This window comes from Plecotus auritus (assembly GCF_963455305.1).
Source record: "Plecotus auritus genome assembly, chromosome: 9".
Classification (NCBI taxonomy): Eukaryota; Metazoa; Chordata; class Mammalia; order Chiroptera; family Vespertilionidae; genus Plecotus; species Plecotus auritus.
The window spans coordinates 9395157-9417679 of record NC_137783.1 but is presented as its reverse complement, the minus strand read 5'-3'; the positions used below and the strand labels follow the sequence as shown (position 1 = coordinate 9417679).

The 22523-nt window shown below is 38.8% G+C and overlaps 1 protein-coding gene across 4 annotated transcripts in view; it reads left to right on the top strand.

Moving 5' to 3' along the window:
- The window catches only part of ATRNL1 (attractin like 1), a 485649-nt gene that overhangs the window by 142447 nt on the left and 320679 nt on the right, over positions 1 to 22523 (top strand). For all 4 annotated transcript variants that reach the window (XM_080641695.1, XM_080641694.1, XM_080641692.1 and 1 more), the window contains exons 21-22: positions 3704 to 3756; positions 11752 to 11846. In XM_080641695.1, coding sequence (XP_080497821.1) covers positions 3704 to 3756; positions 11752 to 11846 — 148 coding nt within the window. The remainder of the gene's footprint in view (positions 1 to 3703; positions 3757 to 11751; positions 11847 to 22523) is intronic.

The following is a 22523-nucleotide window of genomic DNA, read 5'->3' as shown; positions in this document are numbered from 1 at the left end:
GCCTTACAAAAGATTTTAGAATTTCCTTTGTTTATAATACTGTTTTCTCTTTGTTGAAAATAGTTGTTTGTGAGGTCCTCCATTCTGATATTTTAACTTGCATTTATTTAAGAAGTCTACAGTGAAATTGAAGATTATGACAATCTTGATTTCAGATCACTTAATTTTTTTGGTTACATGAAAATCTATAACGACTGTGCTAAACTTATACTTATAATAGATTAGCTTAAATGGTTTTATCAATTTTTTTTCTGCCTGTGGAAAATGAAATGGGAAGATCATTTGTTTGCAAAGCACAGCATTGGGTATAAGTGATACATTTATACATGCATTTACAAATTTACACATTTATTTGAGATTTCATTTATTTCATCCCTTGTAATGAAGATATGTTTCTGTGGGCGGTGACTCTGCTATTAGAATGCATTTACTTTACTAGTAAATAAGGTCTTGGATTTCGATTAGAGATGACAAGTAGACCTGAATTCTTTCGTTCCCTCTTTTTTCTTGTCCTTTCTGAGTGAGTTAAACTTGAGACAGATTTATCTGATTGGACATGACATTTGTTATGAAAAGGAAAAATGGATTATTCTTGCCTGCTCTCAGACTTTACTATGATGATTACCAACTTGCATGCTTCCTCTGCATTTATGAATCAGTGCTCAGAGTTGTGCTATAAGCAAGAGCTCTCCCTTCTCCACCATATTCATTATTGCTATGAACACATGCATTCTTATTTTCCCTAATGGTTTGTAATTCACTGCTATACTTAATCATTTGGCACGCAAAATGTCCCAGATTTGGCCATGGAACTACTTCAAGCTGGCTCTGACGTTTTTGTGACATGCTCCCATCACTTAGTGAACACATTGTATCTGTCCCGATTCAAACCCAGAACCATCGGCCCTCCCTTAGCCCTTTTTTGTTTTGTTTTGGTAGAGCTCTGGTACCTTGTAATGGGGAATCACTCATAATAGAGACCAGTATCTTTGTGCTACATGCTCGTTGCCGCAAGGTGCACTTACTTACTGCCTGTTCATCAAACAAGAGTTAGAGAATAATAACTTATTTATGTAAACAAATAAATACACATAAGTGCATACTTCCAATTCCAATTCATCTCCACAAGGTTCTGTTGGGTCTTTTTCATTTCAGTAATTGTGTCTTCTTTCTCAGTAAATCACTGACTCCCAGTGACATAAACACATTCCTCATTTGCTCAGTTTTACAATATAATACATTTAAAAATTCTTTCAGAATTGCTTTATCTATATTATTCAGTAAGTAAGCATTCTAAAAGGATTTTAAAGGTTGATTCCAGTTCCCCTCCTCCGCCTCCCACTGGCCAGGTTTGAAAGTTATGATCAGTTGTTTGAGGAGCCTCCACACTATTACAGTGCTTGCACCAATTTGCAATCCAGCCAACAGCGCACGAGGGTTGCCTTTCTCTACACCCTGCCCATTTTTGCTTGCTGATTTATTGATGATAGCCATTCTGACAGGTGTCAGGTGACATCTCAGTGTGGTTTTACTTTGCATTTATCTGCTAATTAGTGATGGTAAGCATCTTTTCATATGTCTGTTGGCCATCTCTATGTCCTCTTCGGAGAAATGTCTACTCAAGATTCTATGCCCATTTTTGAATTGGATTTTTTGTTCTTTTGGTGTTGAGTTGTATGAGTTCTTTATAAAATTTGGATATTAACCCCTTATCAGCTGTGTCATTGGCGGGCATCTCCCATTCAGTAGTTTCTCTTTTCATTTTGTTGATGGTTTCCTTTGCTGTGCAAAAATTTTTCAGTTTGATGCACTTCTATTTGTTTCTTTTTTCTTTTTCTGTTTTTTTTTCCTTTTTATTAAATTTCTTGGGTTGACACTAACAAAATTATACAGGTTTCAGGTGCATAATTATACAATACATCATCTATACAAATTTTATTATGTTGAAGGTAAGCATATTATGATAATTTCCAGTCCAATATAATACAATTTGAATAAACGAAATGTTATTACTATTATATTAATCCTCACCCGAGGATATTTTTCCATTGATTTTTAGAGAGAGTAGAAGAGAGAGGAAGAAACAGAGAGAAACATCCATATGAGTGAAACGCATTGATTGGTTGCCTCCTGCATGAGCCCTGACCAGGGCCTGGGCCGGGGAAGGATCCTGCATCCGAGGTACATGCCCTTGACCAGAATCGAACCTGGGACCCTTTGGTCCACAGGAGGATGCTCTATCCACTGAGTCAAACTGGCTGTGGCTACACTAAATATTATTAACAAAAATGAAAACTGTAATTTCCATATTGAAAGCTAGGTTTGTAACCAGCACTCTTAAAGTCAATACATGCATCAGTTGTAAAGTACTTAAGTTCCTTACCATATGTCAAAGCTAGTCATTTTATTTTCATTCATTAATTAATTTACTGAATTTATTGGGGTGACATTGGTCAGTAAAATTTTATAAAATGAGTCATTTTAGATTGCTAAGGGACTTTGGAAGACATCTATTTAGGCAAGTAAGATATGCAGGGAATATCATGCATAACAAAAATATTATGTTGAATATTTTCCTATTCTAAAAGTAGTATTGAGATACCTATTTGCAACAAGTCAGGTTTATTTTTGCTACATAAAAAAGAATTATAATGGTATTATAAATTAGTCCTTTAGTCTATGTATATTCTTGGTACAAAGTGATGAAATGTACGGAGGCAAGCCTAAAGGAAAGACCCATAGTAAAGGGACAGTATAGATTCTGAAGTGCTTAGTCCAGCAATAATGAGTATGATGGTTTTCTAAAACTAGAAAACCACTATATCTTCCACATTTTAATGGTAGCATTTGGGGAAGTCACAGAACAGCTAACTTCCTAACTTTAATCTATTTATTCTTTGTTTCACAGAGAATAACGTTAGTGGTATGTAGGGCTATTCTATTTCTACTTTAATTTTGTAGTTAGTGTAGAAAAAGATTGACTTTTCAACTTATTTTAATTTTTTTGTAGAGCTACAAAAAATAGCATTCAGCATGTAAACTGATTATTTACATTATTATTATCAACTCTTGGCTGCTCACTAATTAAAATATATGTATTAAAAGTATTTCTCTATTCTAATTAGCTCTACTAAAAGTGAAGGCATTTTCAGAAGTTCTTTTCATCTATTAAATTTTTACATGTAATTAAATATTAACTCACTTTATTCAATAACCCCGTTGTATACATTTTATAGTAATTTATTTTGGAGGGTGTTCCAGGAAGTAGCATTATGCAAAATGAAGCTCTATCTCTGTTTTGCAATTTTAGAGAGTACCAGAAGTAAGAAAATGATGTGGATTTATAAATTCCCACAATTGCCTTTCTCTACCTAAAATGTCTCTATATCTTTATTGAGACCTTCAATTCCTCCTCATGTTATTAATGAAGAATACATATCCCCAAACTCATAATACTTTTCCCATCTGCCTTGCAGCATCCTCTTTATTCCTCTCGTGTTTTCTTCATTTGTTTCTTCTCTCACTCATACTTGTGTAGAGGCTTTTTATATTCACTATTTTTTGAAGATGTGATTTGAAAACTTCAATTCATTCTATAGTTTTTAAAGATGTTTTAATGTAGAGTTTAATTACTTTTTTGTTTAAAAAACAGGAGGCTTTTAATTTTGGTGTTTAATAGTCAATGAGTTTTTTATTTCTACAGATGTGACTCTGAAAACCGCTATGTTGGTAATCCACTTAGAGGAACATGCTATTGTGAGTATTTGTATTTTTTTATTTTTAATGAATTGGTTTGTATTATTAGTTTCAGGTGATTTTTCAGATAACAATATTCATGTTGTCAGTAATAGGTTACCATTTTTGTTTTTCTCAAATTTGTTAAAACATATATATTGCAAAAAAAGCAGTCTTTTCGCTTTATTTTCTTAATTTTATTTGGTGCATTTTTTTCCACTCTGAAGAGTAAAATAGCAATAGATCTTATTTTGAACATGGGACAAATACAGAACTTGAGTAAACTCAGCTGGATTTTAACTTAATCTTTTCATTTTGATCAAATTTTGAACAACTGCAATTTTGATAGATTGTTAGAAGGGAAAATTTTGGTCATTACTAAAAACTGTACTGATTTTGTATTGAAAGACACTTCCATTGGGTCATGAACATATGGTGGATGTGTATTTCACTTTTTAAGAAACATCCAAACGATTTCCCAAATGGTTACACCACTTTACATTTCCACCAGTAGTAAATGAATTTTACTTCTTCCAAATACTTTGATACTTTGAATGGTTAGTCATTTTCTTTTTATGTATCCTAAAAGGTATCTAATTCTCATATCATTTGCATTTCCCTAGTGACTAATGACGTAAGCATTTTTTCATGTGATTTTTTGCCATGTGTATATTTTATTTGGTAAAGTGTGTTTAAGTGCATTTCCCACTTTTAAAAATTGGATTGGCTGTTTCCTTTAATTGAGTTTTCAAGGTACTTTATATATTATAGATGCAAGTTCTTTGTCTGGTATATGATTTGCAAATATTTCCTTGGTTTGAGGTTTGCTTTTCACTCTATTAAGTGTGTTTTTATGAATGACACTTTTTAATTTGGATGTTCTGTTTTTAATTTTTGTTGTGTTTTTTTTTTTTGAGAAATCTTAGCATAACCTAAAGTCATAAAGATTTTTCCCTATATTTTCTTCCAAAATTTTTATATTTTATGTTTTCCATTTAAGTATATACTCCAATTTGAGTTAGTATTTGTGTATATTTGAAGGAATGAATCAAAATTTCCCCCCAGTAAGGACATCAAATGCTCTAGCGCAAAACAAAAAAAAACAAAAAAAAACTCTAGCACAATTTATTTATGCACTGTATTTTAGCCAGTGACTTGCTTTTGCACCTTTGTCCCTTTGTTAAAAGTCAGTTGTCAATATATGTGTTTAAGGCTATAGAAGACTATTTATGAACTTTATATTCTGTTCCATTAAATAATTTATTTGTATGCCAGTATTACTCTAGCTTTACAATAAGTCTTGAAATCATGTAATATCTATTCACCAATTTTGTTCTTTCTTTTTATATTTATGTTGGCTAATCCATTTTCTTTATGTTTACATATGAACTTAAGAATCTGCTTGTCATTTTTCACAAAAATACATTCTAAGATTTGGATTAGGATTGTGTTTAGTTTATAGATCCGTTAGCAGAGAATTGATGATCTTAACTATAGTGAGTCTTCTGATCTATGAACATAGTATATCTCTTTTTCCCCTTAATTATTTTAAAATTTATTCTCAGTAATATTTCACTGTGCAGATTTTTTAAAGGTTTTGTCATATTTATACTAAAAATATATTTTTGATGCTGTTGTAAATATTTGTTGAATATTTCATTTCCGATTGTGTCTTGTATATTCACCAGTTGATTTCAATGTTGATTTTGTATCTTTTAGCTTTGCTAAACTCACTTATTAATTCTGGTGTCACTTTTGTAGATTCTGTCATATTTTCTACATAGACAATCATGTATTCTGCAAATAATGGAATTTGAATTCTTTCCTTTCTGGATACTTGTTTTTTTCTTTCTTGCCTTTTTGCATTGGCTACTACTGTGGTAACCTGTGAAAAGATGTGGTGAGCATGTAAATATTCTTGCCTTATTCCTGATCTTAGAGAGAAAGCCTTCGGTCTTTCATCACTAAGTATGATGTGTTTCCTAGATACTTTTCTCAGGTTGAGAAAATTTCCTTCTATTTTTGCTTTGCTGAACATTTTTATCAGGAATTGGTGTTTGTTTATATCATGTGGTTTTTCTACATCAATTAAGATGATTATAAGGTGTTTCTGTTGTACTTGGTTAATATAGCAAATGGCACAACTTTTTATAGGTATACCACTGTTTTCAATTTGTTAATCACCAGATATAGAATATTGGGATTAGTGCCAGGCTTTGGCTATTATGAAAAATGGTAATATAAACATTTAGATGGTCTTTGGTAGACATATATTTTCATTTTCCTTGAGTGGAGTCTTAGGAGTGGAATTCCCAGATTATATGATAAGCTTATGTTTAACTTTTTAAGAGCCGCCGAATGATTTCACCAAAAGGTTCTACCATTTTACATTTCCATATGCAATTTATAAATGTTTCAGTCTTCCTACATCCCCACCAACACTTCATATTGTCTTTCTGATTATAGCAATTCTAGAGTATATTTAGTAGTATCTTGCAGTTTTAATTTGCATTTCTTTTATGACTAACAATTTTGAGCTCTATTTCATGTGTCGATGCTTCACATGTTTTGTTAGATTAGTGCAAAATAGTAATTTTATAATACTTTGTTGTTTTTTTTTAAAACAGTATTTTTTAAAATTACATTTTCTATTAATGCTTGAAATGAAAATAAAATTTATTTTAGTACATTGATCTGATATTCATCACCTCTTCATTAATTCTAATTTTAATTATATTGTATGCACATAAGGACAATTTTTTCCCCTCCCTTGTCAATTTTTCATTTTCTTATTGGAATGGTTGGGACCTCTATTTTAGTATTGAGTCAAAATGATGGTAGTAGATATTGTGATCAAGTAGAGACTTTGATATAATTTATGGAATATTCCCTGTATCTAGTTAAGAAATTCTTATTTATATTAGTGTGCTTCCGTATTTACTTGTTTATTTTTAATCTTCATCTGAGTATATGCTTTTTCATTTTAGAGAGAGTGGAAATGAGAGAGAGAGAGAGAGAGAGAGAGAGAGAGAGAGAGAGAGAGAAAGCATCAATGTGAGAAAGAGCATCGATTGGTTGCCTTCCTGTTTGAGAGAGAGAGAGAGAGAGAGAGAGAGAGAGAGAGAGAGAGAGAGAGAGAGAGAGAGAGAGAAAGCATCAATGTGAGAAAGAGCATCGATTGGTTGCCTTCCTGTTTGTGCCCGACCAGGGATCGAACCTGCTGCCTAGGTATGTGCCCAGACTGGGAATCAATTGGTATACAGGATGGTGCTCCAACCAACTGAGCCACAGTGGCCAGGGAAGTGTGCTTCAAGATTTCATCATAAATGCCCTTTGCCTTTACCTTGTTAAATGGGAAGTTGCATTAATGGATTTTCTAATGTTAAACATCTTTTCATTCTTGAGTAAAGCAAACATAGTCCTGGCATATTATTTGAAATACCACTAAATATTACTTGTTTATATTTAACTTAGGATTATTTTTAGTATAAATTAATGTAAACTATCTTTTTGCATTATTTTTCCTAATGAAATGACTTTGACTGTAATTTTTAGTTTTTCTTTTCTATCTTCAAATTATATTACTATGGTGATAACTTTTGAAAATGAATGAGAAGATTGCTATCTTTTTTAAAACCAGGAATAGTTAAAAATATTAAGTGAACTTACAACATGAGCTAAATTCCACCAAAATTTCTGGGTCTGGTGCTTTTTTGTAGTTTTTTTGTTGTTTATCTTATTTATTTATTGCCATGCTACAGCATGAAATTTTGCGTTTATTCTTTGCACTGATTTTGATTTCTAGTTCATCAATTTTAGGTTTTATCTTTAGTAATTTAAAAAAATTATTGCTGTTTTGCCTACATTTGGTCTAGATTCTCATCTGTGTTTTTTTTTTTTTTTTAATGTATGTTAAAGGAATAGTCACAAAGCGCTAGATGGCAGTCTTGTCATTTCTTATGAGACCTTTAGAGCTTAATGACATTTGAAAAAAAGTGGTGTTGAAAAAAAAGAAAAGGTCAGTAGTTCTTGTAATAGTGTTAATGAAAACTTCCCTGATCTAAAAGATCAGAGTGGAATTTAAAGTGCAGGTCTACCCTGTAACATTGAGCAATTGAATACAATATGGTGTTAACTTAATTGACAGTAATGCGCCAGCAGTTGTGTCCTGCAGACAGCCTTAGTAGTTTTTAAATGAGAGTTTAAAATAAAACACTGAATGTATTAGAAATTTGTCAGTCTCACATAGAAAAACAAGTTTCTAGCAATAATATCTAATTAAGTTGACCCTTGTAAACACTGAATTATGCATTTTATTCAGCAAGTATAGAAAGTAGTAGTCTGAAAGTAACGCAGCTTCTTTTATCCGTAAATGCTTTTTCCTGCTTTCACTACCGCTGTATGTAAACACCTGGCTTTTGCTTAGTTGATGCCTGAGCACTATGTGAAACCTGAGTCTGGGAACTTCAGTAGCTGGGGAGGCACACCTTGCTAACTTCCTTTTTTCCCTTTTTATTGAATTTATTGGGGTGACACTGGTTAAAAGTATACAGGTTTCAGGTGCACCGTTCTGCAACACCTCATCTGTACACTGTGCTGTGTGTTCACCACCCCAAGTCCAGTCTCCATCCATCACCATTTACCCCCCCACCTCCCTCTTAACTGTAATATTAATTGTAACCAAGAAAACCTTGAACACAAAGTGGGAGACTGGACTATGAAAATGTTACATAGCTGATATGTTTTCAGTGATAAGAATCAAGTACAGAAAGTCACTTTCTGCAGTCATCTACTCTGCGGCACTAATGCACTGATTCTTTAACTACATGTCATTTCCAACTCCTAATAATTGTGCTTTAGTACATTTCCAAGTAATCAAACATATTTTGGCTTATTTCACCCTTTGAAAGATTACTGTGTTGTTGTTTTTAAAATTTCTTATATTAGAGTTTAGGATGCAATTTTGCGATTATAGTACACTACTTTTTTAAGAGTAGGGAATTTAATTACTGCTTTATATACAGAGATCACCTCTATTACTCATCATATCTTACCCTACTTCATATTTGTATAAAAACAAAATATCCGTTTATGTCACTTACACCCTTCCTTCATTACTGATTTACTTAATTTTTATGTCTTGAACTAAAATACATTATTTATAAGCATATTATTTATTGGATTTTATTTTTCTATTTTTGATAAATGAGAGATTTTTTTTTCAGTGCACGGGATGATACTCTTAACCAGCTGAGCTCCCCAGTCAGGGCCTCAGTTCTTATTTATGTTGATCAGTATAAAAACATGCTATTTCTTCCCATTTAAAAACAGGATTCTTCATTTTCTTTTCTTAGTTTTTGGTGCACCTCTCTTGATCACACTTACTCCTTCTGCTACTTTTTCGTTTCTCTGTGTTTATCGATAATACAACAAATTATTTGAGTTGATTTATACTCAGATTTCCTTTTTATACTGTAATAATAAAGTGGCTCATTAAAGCAGTACAAAAACTTATTCTGAAAATTTGTATAAACTTGACATATTTTAAATTTTAATGTTTCATGTTCCGTACCCTATTTAGCTCAGAAGTACAGAGTAAATGCAAGCAATAAGGTACATGTTTTAAGTGCCAGGTAATTAATTATTCATTTGTAATACCCTTAAAAATATATGAGCAGGATATTTCAATTGAGGGGAGAAATAGATCATCTCCTGTTTAAGTGAAAAATTGCGCACTTGGCTTCTGAAAGACGTTATTTCCAAGCAGCTTTAAAAGGAGGCATTTTGTGTAGAAGCCTGAACTTTCCTCAATTAATAATTCACATTCACCGAGTGGTATTCTTATTAGTCACTTGAATTGAGTAATACTCCTACTGATTTTGTTCTTGGCTAAGCTTATTCTGTTTTAGCCCCACTGACATTAGGATTGCTCATTACCGTACATAATATATATTGTGCTCTTCTTGTGCTTCCAACTTAGTCAAATAGGAATAGAGAAATCAAGTATGAAGCCTCCCCAAGAGTTTGGTGGAACATACTTGTGCCCGAGGGGTATAGCCCCAAAAGGCAGAGGAGTGTCCAGCGGCCTGGGGCAGTGCAGCTTTGCCCAGGGATGCTCAGGTGTCCCAAGTCACCCAGACCTGATCTTCTGAAGGGTAGCTACTCCTGACTTCTTAATGTTCACTTGCAAGCTAGAAAACGTAAAGATAATTATGCAGACATATTCTTGAAATTAGTTTCAAAGTGTTTAGTGTTTCTTAGTGGTGTTTTTCCTTCATTCTGAGAAGACATCTCTCTTCAGTATTGCAGCCCTACTTCTGAGCCCCTGTCACCTGCAATTGACTGCTGATCCCGGCTGTCTTTTTGCAGCATTACATTTGCTTGCCCCCATGCCACTAAACACTGGCTCTCTTCCTGTCTCTTAGTCTGCCCTCGCAAGTCTCCTCCGAGGGCTCCTTCTGAGGGTTTGATTAGTTCGCAGTGGATGTCTCCGGACTCATCCCTCACACCTTTTCTCTACACCTGACGATTTCTCAGCTCCAGAGCCTTAAATCCCATCCAAAATGCCGATAATCTCCAACTTGTTATCCAGTAAACATGCTCTTGAACTCTATTCAACATGTCACTTGCATTTTCAATAACTAAGAACTATGCTCCTAATTATTCCCCAATTCCCAACAAATAAAACCCAGGTTCCTTTTCAGCAAATGCTGATGTTATGCTTGGTCTTGGGTAAAAAAAATAACTTTATCTTTTTATCTTTCAAATGCTCCATCCACTTATTTATTCAGCTAATCTGTTTGTTGTACCTTCCACATACATTCCTTGTATCTGACCTCTTCTCATGACCCCTACTGCTATCATCCTCGCCTCCGTCACCTCTTGCCTATACTCTTGCCTCAGCCTCTTGAAAAGAATCCTCGTTAAGGCTGGATCTTTCTTGGAGGTTTCCGTACTTGTTTCCTCTGCCTGGATTACGGTTTCTCTGCTACACTCCTCGGTTTATTCTCTTACGATCTTTGATTTTCAAATGTTCCTTCTCCAAATTGCAAGCATATTTCTACCCTGACAGCGATTTCTGTCCTTTTCACTGATTTGTTATCATCCAAAACATTTATCATTATCTTTTACATATTTAAATTATTTAATTACTTTCTGATGTCCATCCAATAGAAAATAAGTTGCATAAGGACAGAAGTTTTTGTCTTTTATTATTGTATTTCCAGTGCCTAGGACAACACTGGCCCTTGACTTTACCTCTACATTTTATTTTAATTGGGCACAACATGAAAGGTATGTATCCAAAAATAGAAGTCACCTCTATTTAAAATAATTTGAAATACCTTTTTACAGAGGTCAGAGTTACACTATGAGTAATGCTTCACCCTGTGTAACATGTGAAGCTACACATGACATACAACATTCGACTGTTTGACTTTGGTTTCAGCATTATTGAGGGACTGAATTAAGATTGTGTACCGCTGTATTCTTTTTTATCATTGCTAATGAGAGCCATTTCTGTAGAATAATGTCTACCAGAGAGTGATTTTATAATTGCTAAAATTACCACAATAATAAAAGAATAAGTAAACTCATTACAGCATGTGATGAACTATTAGTTAGCTATTAAAATTTATGTTTTCAAAGAATTTTGAATTTTATCAAAGATATCAAAATGTCTATAATTATATTTACAAAGTTTTAACTGGAATAACATGCACCAAAATGTTTTTAATATTCTTACTTTTATGTAGTTTTTAAAATGCCTACAGTTTTGGAGAATATTTATGACGACAACAGAAATAATAAATGGGATTTTTAAAGAATTAGGATTTCTTCCATATCTATAGTTTGCTTTTTGTTGCTTAATGACAATGATTTAGAATTTGTTAATCTTACATAGGCCACTAACAATTAATGATAATCATTTTTAATACTGATATATAATATGCTTTCACCTTGTTTATCAAGCAGTTTTTAAAATTCCACATCAGGATTGTATTCTTTTCCCCACAGACAGTCTTCTGATCGACTATCAGTTTACCTTCAGCTTATTGCAGGAGGACGACCGCCACCACACTGCCATCAACTTCATAGCAAACCCAGAACAGGTGAGAAGACAACTTAGCTTTTATAAAACAACTAGAGGCCCGGTGCATGGATTCGTGCACTGGTGGGATCCCTTGGCCTAGCCTGCACCCTCTCGCAATCTGGGACCCCACCCGTGCACAATCATGGTGGGGAGGGACCATAGGAGAGATCCAGGGCATGTCTGGCCAGTCTCGCCCAGTCCCAATTGGCCAGACCCCAGCAGCAAGCTAACCTACTGGTCAGAATGACTGCCCCCTGGTGGTCAGTGTGCGTCACAGCTACCGGTCGAATAGTCAAATGGTCACTTAGGCTTTTATATATATAGATTATGTGTATAGGAAGGGATACAAGTTTTTTGTCTTCTTTGATTGCAATTTTACTGCTTAGAATAATCACACTTTGGGGATTTTGTAGAAAGATTAATCCTGTTAAATGTTTCTTTTAATAAAACTTAGGCCCTCGTTGGTTTGGCTCAGTGGATAGAGCATTGACCTGCAGACCAAAGGGTCCTGGGTTTGATTCCAGTCAAGGGCACATACCCTGTTAGCAGGCTCCTTCCAGGCCCAGGCCCTGATTGGGGCTTGCGCAGGAGGCAACCAATCCATGTGTTTCTCTCACATGGATGTTTCTTTCTGTCTTTACCTCTCTTTTCCATTCTCCCTAAAAATCAATGGAAAAATATCCCCAGGTGAGGATTAACAAAAAAATAAAAACTTAGGTTTCCCTGTGATTCAGAGTACTTGTGAGATAGATATTTCAGATATTGCAAAGAGTTCTACAATTTAAATTATATATTCTATAATTTTTGGGGGCTTATGGTAGTGTTTGTATTTATAATTTTGCTCTCAAACTGGGAGTAATCTTATTTGAAAATAGAACCTTTATATTCAAAACATGCTATATCAAATATATATTTTTTAGTTTTATACACTTACATAGTAGTAGGTTTTCAATGTCTTTTTTTTTCTTTTTCTAAATCTACTGGGTTATCTGAGATATAGCAATGCTGGCTTGTTTTTTCTTAATCATTTTCATTGAAATATAATTGACATATTACATTGTGTAAGCTTAAATTGGACAACATGTTGATTTTATACATTTATATATTGCAGTATGATTATTACCATTGCATATAGCTAACACCTCTGTGGTGTCACATAATTATCATTTCTTCTTTATGGTGGGGATAATTAAGAGCTAGCCTCTCAGCAGTTTGGGAGTTTATAATACAATATTGTTGTCCATGATCACTGTGTTGTGCATTAGATCTCTAGGATTTATTTGTCTACTGGTTGGAAGTTTATACCCTTAAACATCCCTCCAGTGCTTCCACCTTGTAGCGCCTAGAAACTACCATTCTACTCTGTTATGTTCGACTAGAGGCCTGGTGCACAAATTAGTGCACCAGTGGGGTCCCTTGGCCTGGCCTGCGGGATTGGGCCGAAACCGGCTCTCCGACAACCCCCAAGGGGTCCCGGATTGAGAAAGGGTGCAGGCCAGGCCAAGGGACCCTACCAGTGCACAATTGGGGCCAGAGAGGGACGTGTTAGGTTGGCCAGCCAGGGAGGGACCGCGGGAGGGTTCCTGGGCACGATCGGCCCATCTCGCTCAGTCCTGATCGGCCGGACTCCAGCAGCAAGTTAACCTACCGGTTGGAGCGTCTGTCTCCTGGTGATCAGTGCACGTCATAGCGAGTGGTTGAGCAGCCTTAGCATATTATTAGCATATTATGCTTTGAGTGGTTGAATGGCCAACTGGTCAACTGGACACTTAGCATATTAAGCTTTTATTATATAAGATTGTGGCTTTTTAAAGATTCCACATATAAATTAAGATCACGCAGTATTTGTCTTACTCTGTCTGACTTATCTCACTTAGCATAATGGGATGCTAGCTTCTTTAACCAACTTACTGCATCAGTGATGGGGGAAATCTCAGGTTTGTGACCCTTTTCTTAGTCTTGCAGAGCCACACTGACCTCAGTAAACTACTCCCCCTTTCCCTATGGTTGTGCCCTGAATGGCCACGATGTTGTGTATTTTAAAAAATATATATTTTATTGATTTACAGAGAGGAAGGGAAAGGGATAGAGAGTTAGAAACATCGATAAGTGAGAAACATCGATCAGCTGCCTCCTGCACACCCCCTACTGGGGATGTACCCGCAACCAAAGTACATGCCATTGACTGGAATCGAACCTGGCACCCTTGAGTCTGCAGGCCGATGCTCTGTCCACTGAGCCAAACCAGTCAGGGCAAGGATGTTGGTGGCATATTGCATTCCTCTCCTTCTTCCTCGGGGAGAAGTTTCTGGGTCATGTGCCTTGTCTGTCTCACAGAGTCCCATTGGCCTTAGTGAGCTGCACACCCTGTTCCCTTTGGGCAGTCCACAGGAAATCTAGGATGTTGCATGCATGCTTCCTTCCTCTCCCTCCCCCTTGGGGAGAAGTCTCAGGGTTGTGCACCTTCTCCCAGTCTTGCTGAGTAATGTCGGCTGCACTAAGCCACCCACACTATGCTTTTCTCTCAAAGCTCTGGGTGAAGTGAGATAGAAACAGGTCCTTTGGGTGGTGCCATGAAAGGCCAAGGATGTTGGATGTATGGTGCATTCTCTTTTTTCCCCTGACGGGGAATTTATAGGCTGAGGTGATGCTGGCCTTGGGGAGGGACTTATGTGGATAAAGTGAAATTGCTCCTCTTACCCATTACAATGGGACAATTCTTGGTTTGTATTCATCTTTGTTACTGCAACTTCTTAACTGGATTTTGGTCCTGTGGTAAAGGTATTTTGGTCCATATGTCATTGTTAAATAGGTGTTTTTGTGGGAATAAGGGCCTGGACTTCTTATTCTGCCATCTTGCTGATGTTACCCTCTGTCTCATGTGTATTCTTATTATATATTTATCCATCTTATTAAATCCATATCTTGTATTCTAATAGTTTTTTTTTAAATTTTTTTTAAATTGGAGGAATCTCAAAATACTTCCTGTCATTTGCTAGTTTCTTTCCTTTAAGATAGCTTATAGGACTTGTCCGCAAAATAATATAATTTCTTAAATTTTTCTTTTCTAGTGAAATAGGATCTCTCCTTCCTAAAAAGTACAACAGTTCATTTTATGTAACTCTTTATTCTTTAGATTTTAAGGAATGCCTATATTCTTGGAAATATATTTACAGTTTTGATTTTTAAATAAGGATTTTTGAAGATGATTTTTTCCAAATGTAATCCTGTCTTCACTGTTTTCTTTTAAAGACATTAATAATATGTCATATACTATATTTATCAATCTGATAAGAAAGTTTTTATATTGTTATAATCACCGTGGACTTCTTTTCTGTTGTGGCAATATATGCATAAAGTAAAATTTATCATCCCAACCATTTTTAAGTGTAAAACGTGGTGGCATTAAGTTCATTTACAGTGTTGTGCAAACATCACCACTATCCATCACCAACATTTTTCATCATTTCGAACATAATCTCTTTATCCAGTAAGCAATAACTCAGCATTCCTTCCTCCCTCCAGCCCTTGGTAACCTTTATTTCACTTTCTGTCTCTGTGAATTTGTGTATTCTAGGTACATGTGTAATCATACAATATTTGTCTTTTTGTGTCTGACTTATTTCACTTAACACAATGTTCCCAGAGTTGATCCATGTTCCAGCATATATGAGAATTTCATTCTTTACCATTGACGTTCTGAATATTTAATAGTAATTCCAAACTTGTAGAGATCTTTGGGAATATAAAAAATTTAATGTAGCCCCACCTGGTGTGGCTCAGTAGTTGAGCATTGGCCTATGAACCAGGAGGTCCTGGTTTGATTCTCGGTTGGGGCACATGCCCGGGTTGCGGGCTTGACCCCCAGTGGCGGGGGCGAGGGGGAGCATGCAGGAGGCAGCCGATTAATGATTCTCTCTCATCGCGGATGTTTCTCTCTCTCCCTTCCTCTCTGGATCAATAAAAATATATTTAAAAAATTTTAATGTAAGTTGGGCATCTAGCTCAAAATGTAGGCGTGAATAATAAGCCTCTTCAGTATTATGCATAGTGTCATACACAGAGGTTCAGAATAGCTGTCATCCTAGTTTACTTCTCTCTTAACATGCTCTCCTCCTGCAATTTCCAGCAATTCTTGAGTGCTTCCAAATGGCCCAGCTTTCAGTTTTACTTTCTACTGTCTTGTCCACTAGAATCCAATAGCCCAGATACATGTTATTTGAAAGGCTGCTAAACTATCATGAGAGGTGCCACCCAGGATGCTTATAACATTACTAGAGGCCCGGTGCACGAAATTCGTGCACAGGTGTGTGTGTCCCTCAGCCCAGCCTGCACCCTCTCCAATATGGGACCCCTGGAGGGATGTCCGACTGCCCGTTTAGGCCCGTCGGACATCCCTCTCACAATCCAGGACTGCTGGCTCCCAACTGCTTGCCTGCCTGCCTTCCTGATTGCCCCTGACTGCTTCTGCCTGCCAGCCGGATCACCCCCTAACCCAGGGGTGGGCAAACTTTTTGACTCGAGGGCCACAATGGATTCTTAAACTGGACCGGAGGGCCGGAACAAAAGCATGGATGGAGTGTTTGTGTGAACTAATATAAATTCAAAGTAAACATCATTACATAAAAGGGTACGGTCTTTTTTTTTTTTAATTTCAATAGTTTTATTCATTTCAAACATTTTAACAAGAAGAATGTAAACACTAATTATTATAATTTGAAACTTCAAAAAATGGAGGAATCATAGCACAATAACATACCTTATATTGAAGATGGCAAAGGCAAAATAAAATTGCCTAACAAAGGAAAGGTACAAAAGTCTTTCAAATTAAACTTAAATATAATAAAATAATTTAAAACTAAAACAAATAGAAAAGAACAAAATGTGTAAACAGTAAATTAAACATTTTCTTTAGTGCAACTTCCAAATTATGCCTGGGACGTAGATGTAGATGGCAATGTAGACTGGGTTGAAAGGTTTTTGGTCTTTAAAACATCAACTTCAGTGGGAACAGTGTTGTTGGTCTCCTTTTTTAGCTAATGCATCAAAGTCTGGAGTTAGTTTTGTTGTGGCTATTCTCAGGATAGATCTGAGGTGTTCGTCAGTTAAGCTGGATCTGTGAGGGGCTTTGTTGATGTTCATGATGCTAAATGTCTGCTCACTAACATAGGTTGACCCAAACAGCACCAGTACCTTCTGTGCCATCCTCCGGATGTTTGGAAAAGTGGCTTCATTAAGTGAAGCATAGAAGTCTGTTAGTTCAAGAGAGCTGAATTTCTCCTTTAGGACGAAGTCAGACTGAAGATCGATGAGTTCCAGTTGCACCTCTTCTGGTGCTGTTTCAGGGTTTTGTGACAAAGGACAGGCCACCAGTTGAAGTGACTAAAAGCTGAAAGTCTTTGTTGTTTTATTAACAAGTCATTGTGATGTACAGAATGTGGGAACAGGAAAAAATTGTGTTTGAGTAGAGCTCTTAATCTTACCTCAGAAAGGCTCTGATACTGTGCTCTCCAGGGGCGTGTCTCCCTACATCACCACGATAACGTACGTGTCTACGCATTCCCAGGGTGATGTCGGGAGACGCATCCGCGGGCATTACAAGGAGCCTCTGGAAGATTGAGAGGTTGTTCCTTCTACTGAATGGGCGGATTTCTGCCCACTCAGAAGAAGGAGCTGCGGCCGTGTTTCCCGACGTTGCCATGTTAACACTGCTGCTGGTGAAGGAGCGGAGGGGATAGCAAGAGAACCCTCTGCTCTTTCGGCTCCACGGGCAGGATAGAACAGCCGAATGGGCCGGATCCGGACCGTGGGCCGTAGTTTGCCCACGGCTGCCCTAACCACTCCCCTGCCAGCCTGATTGATGTCTAACTGCTCCCCTGCCAGCCTGTTTTCCCCTAACTGCCCTCCCCTGCAAGCCTGGTCACCCCAACTGCCCTCCCCTGCAGGCCTGGTCACCCCTAACTGCCCTTCCCTGCAGGCCTGGTCACCCCTAACTGCTCTCCCCTGCAGGCCTGAGTCCCCCCCAACTGCCCTCTACTGCAGGCCTGGTCACCCCTAACTGCACTCCCCTGCAGGCCTGGTCACCCCAACTGCCCTTCCCTGCAGGCCTGGTCACCCCTAACTGCCCTCCCCTGCAGGCTTTGTCCCCCATAACTGCTCTCCCCTGCAGGCCTGGTCACACCTAACTGCCCTCCCCTGCAGCCCTGGTCCCCCCAACTGCTCTGCCCTGTAGGCCTGGGTCCCTCCCAACTGCCTTTCCCTGCAGGCCTGGTTGCCCCCAACTTCCCACCTCTGCCATCTTGGTCAACCCTAACTGCCCTCCCCTGCAGGCTTGATCACCCACAACTGCCCTCCCTTGCAGGCCTGGTCCCTCCCAACTGCCCTCCCGTGCTGGCCTGATCGCCCACAACTGCCCTCCCTTGCAGGCGTGGTCTCTCCCAACTGCCCTCCCCTGCTGGCCATCTTGTGGCAGCCAGCTTGTGTCCACATGGGGGCAGGATCTTTGACCACATGGGGGCAGCCATCTTGTGTGTTGGAGTGATTGTCAATCTGCATATTACTCTTTTGTTAGATAGAATAGAGGCCTGGTGCATGGGTGGGGGCCTGCTGGTTTGCTCTGAAGGGTGTCCCGGATCAGGGTGGGGGTTCCCTTGGGGCGTGGGGCGGCCTGGGTGAGGGCCCTGTGGTGGTTTGCAGGCTAGCCACGCCCCCTGGTGACCCAAGCGGAGGCCCTGGTATCTGGGGTATATTTATCTTCTACAATTGAAACTTTGTAGCCTGGAGCAGAGCCAAGCCTTCTGCTTGCTCCATGGCAGCAGCCATTTCTGTTGGAATTTATGTATCTTCTATAATTGAAACTTTGTAGCCTTAAGCGGAGGCCTGGGCCGGCCAGGGTGTGCGGAAAGCTTGGCTTCCTCCATCACCACGGGCAACCCTAGTCTCCTGCTCTTTCTAGTTCCGTGGCTGCCGCCATTTCTGTTTGGGTTTATGTATCTTCTATCATTGAAACTTTGTAGCCTTGAGTGGAGGCCTAGGCTGGCAAGGGCAGGCAGAAAGCTTGGCTTCCTCCATCGCCGGGGAAACCCAAGCCTCCCTCCTGCTCTCTAGGGCCTTAGCCATCTTGGTTGAGTTTATTTGCATATTTGCTCCTGATTGGCTGGTGGGCATGGCTTGTGTGTGTGGCCTGTAGCGGAGTGATTGTTAATTTGCATATTGCTCTTTTATTAGATAGGATTTACCTAATAAAAGAGTAACATGCTAATTGACCATACCTTCGCGACACCCACAAGCCAATCAGAAGTGAGTATTAAAATTAACCCAATAAAGATGGGTTAATTTGCATTCACAGGCAACGAGCTGCTGGGGGCAGGGTGGGATGCTTGCTTGCATCATCGCCATGGCGACGACGCAGGCATTTTGCACTACCCCAGCCGTTCAGGGCCTCTGGGCAGCGTGGGAAGGCAAAAAGGCGGCTCTGGCCAGAGCAAAGGTGCTGCTGGCAGCCAGGGAAGGAAGGCCCGTTCTTGCACGAATCTTCGTGCATCGGGCCTCTAGTTATATATAATTTATAATTACCATCTAGAGTTAAAGAGTTATCCAACTTGGAACAATTTCTGAAATTAATGTGAATGATTGATCAGTGCTTCCTATTTATCCTTCAAAAATCAATAATAAAAATATATACCTTAATTATTTATGCATTTTGTACATTTAGACAATAGGTTTATTTTTAACCCACTATGCATCACTTCTTTTTTCTTTTTAATTTTTTTTATTGTTTAAAGTATAACATAAGTCTCCTTTTCCCCTCATTCACCTCTCCCCAGCCGCCCCACCCCCCAGCGCATGCCCTCAGCTCTCTACTGCCTGTGTCCATTGGTTATGCTCATATGCATGCATACAAGTCCTTTGGTTGATCTCTTACCCCTTTTCCCCCCACCTTCCCTAATATGTTAGACAGTCTGTTTGATTCTTCTATGACTCTGGTTCTGTTTTTCTTCATTAGTTTATGTTGTTCATTATATTCCACACATGAGTGAGATCATGTGATATTTATCTTTCTCTGACTGGCTTTATTTCACTTAGCATAATGCTCTCCAGTTCCATCCATGCTGTTGCAAATGGTAAGAATTCCTTTTTTTGTTTTTTTTTACTGCAGCGTAGTATTTTGTTGTGTAGATGTACCACAGTTTTCTAATCCACTCATCTGCTGGTGGGCATTTAGGCTGTTTCTAAATCTTAGCTATGGTGAATTGTGCTACTGTGAACGTAGGGGTGCATATATCCTTTCTCATTGGTGTTTCTGTTTTCTTGGGATATATTCCTAGAAGTGGGATCACTGGGTCAAATGGGAGTTCCATTTTTAGTTTTTTGAGGAAAATATGCATCACTTCTAACCAGTGCTTTCATGTCAACAGTTTCTGGAGTAGTTTCCTATATAACATGATCTTGCTTGTCTTATCCACATATAACCAACACTCTCTCTAAAAATCAATGAAAAAATATCCTCGGGTGAGGTTTAACAACTACAAAAAAGTAACTATATTTGAAATAATTCATTATAATAAAAAACCACCTCATTCTCAGATGTTGGCAAGTATGCCCTCTTTCTGAGTCCTTTGGTGAAGATGAAAATGAAGAAAGTAGAAAAGAAGATATCTATGCCATCAGCCCTAATAATATCAACAATACTATCATTATCAGCTTTATGGCCGGAAACCAGGCTGTTTTTTTGAGAATTTCGTTTATTGATGTTTATAAGAAACTCTTCAGGGAGGTCATCCTATCTCCATTTTGAAGATAAGAAAACTGATTTTCAGGAAGGACAAGTAGCTTTTCCGTATGTTAAAGAGCTAAGATTTGAACCCAAGATCATCTGATTTGATAATGTTACTGTTCATTAATTCATTTCATTGCCTCATGAACATAATTTAATGAATAGAAGCAGTACTTGGTTTTCAAGACTGGTCAGTTAATTATAGTGACATACTATCTAATAAAAGAGAAACATGCAAATTGACCATACCTCCACTATACCCACAAGTCACGCCCACCAGCCAATCAGGAGCGAGTATGCAAATTAACCCAACAAATATGGCAGCAGCCACAGAGCTGGAGCCAGCCGGAGGCTTGGGTTGCCCCTGGCGATGGAGGAAGCCAAGCTTTCCGCCCGCCTTGGCCTGCCCTGGCCTCCGCTCAAGGCTACAAAGTTTCAATTATTGAAGATAAATAAATCCCAACAAAAATGGCGACAGCCACGGAGTTGGAGCCAGCCAGAGGCTTGGGTTGCCCCTGGTGATGGAAGAAGCCAAGCTTTCCACCCGCCCTGTCCTGCCCTGGCCTCAGCTCAAGGCTACAAAGTTTCAATTATAGAAGATAAATAAATGCCAGATACCAGGGCCTCCACTTGGGTCACCAGGGGTCATGGCCGGCCTGCAAATCACCACAGGCCCCTCGCCCAGGCCGCCCCATGCCCAAAGGGAACCCGTACCCTGATCTGGGACACCCTTCAGGGCAAACCAGCCAGCCCCCACCTATGCACCAGGCCTCTATCCTATCTAATAAAAGAGTAATATGCAAATTTACTGTCACTCCAACACACAAGATGGCTGCCCCCAGGTGGACACAAGATGGCCGCCACAAGATGGCCAGCAGGAGAGGGCAGTTGGAAGGGACCAGACCTGCAAGAGGGCAGTTGTGGGCGATCGGGCCAGCAGGGGAGGGCAGTTGGGAGGGTCCAGGCCTGCAAGGGAGGGAAGTTGTGGGTGTTCAGGCCAGCGGGGTAGGGCAGTTGGGGGGGACCAGTCCTGCAAGGGAGGGCAGTTGGGGGCAATCAAGCCTGTAGGGGAGGGCAGTTATGCGTGACCAGGCCGGCAGAAGAGGGAAGTTGGGGGCAACTGGGCCTACAGGGAAGGGCAGTTGGGGGGGACCAGGCCTGCGGGGGTGGGCAGTTAGGGGTGACCATGCCTGCAGCGGAGGGCAGTTAGGGGTGACCAGGCCTTCAGGAGAGGGCAGTTAGGGATGACCAGGCTGGCAGGGGAGCAGTTTGGCATCTATCAGGCTGGCAGGGGAGTGGTTAGGTGGTGATCAGGCTGGCAGGCAGAAGGGGTTAGGAGCAATCAGGAAGGCAGGCAGGTGAGCAGTTGGGAGCCAGCAGTCCTGGATTGTGAAAGGGATCCCAGATTGGAGAGGGTGCAGGCTGGGCGGAGGGACACCCCACCTCCCCCCGTGCACTAATTTCGTGCATCGGGCCTCTAGTAAATCCATAAAATTGGTAAAAGAGATTTTTCTTCTTTTCATTTATGGGTTTTCGTTAATGTGATGCTATGTTGGAATGGATGTTCGTTATCACAGCTGAACAACATAATGTGTTGATCAGCCCTATCTGCATTCTGACATAAAGCATTTTGCATTTATTACTAGAGTCATAGTAGTGGCATTATTTTGAACTAGTCAGCTGTTTTCACTCATATTATCAAAGAAGTAGCAGTGTTTCAAGAAGTTGGACAGTTTTATTGTACATATTGTGGAAGGTATCTTAATAGCTTATCAGTAGAACTTAATGAGTTAACTTCCTTCTTACATTCATAGCTATTTTTTTAGTATGACTGGTGGATAATGCAGTATCATTCTGAAATACTGTATCTATTTAAACTCCCAGGCTCTATTTTTCTTAGATTTATTTGAATTCTCAGAT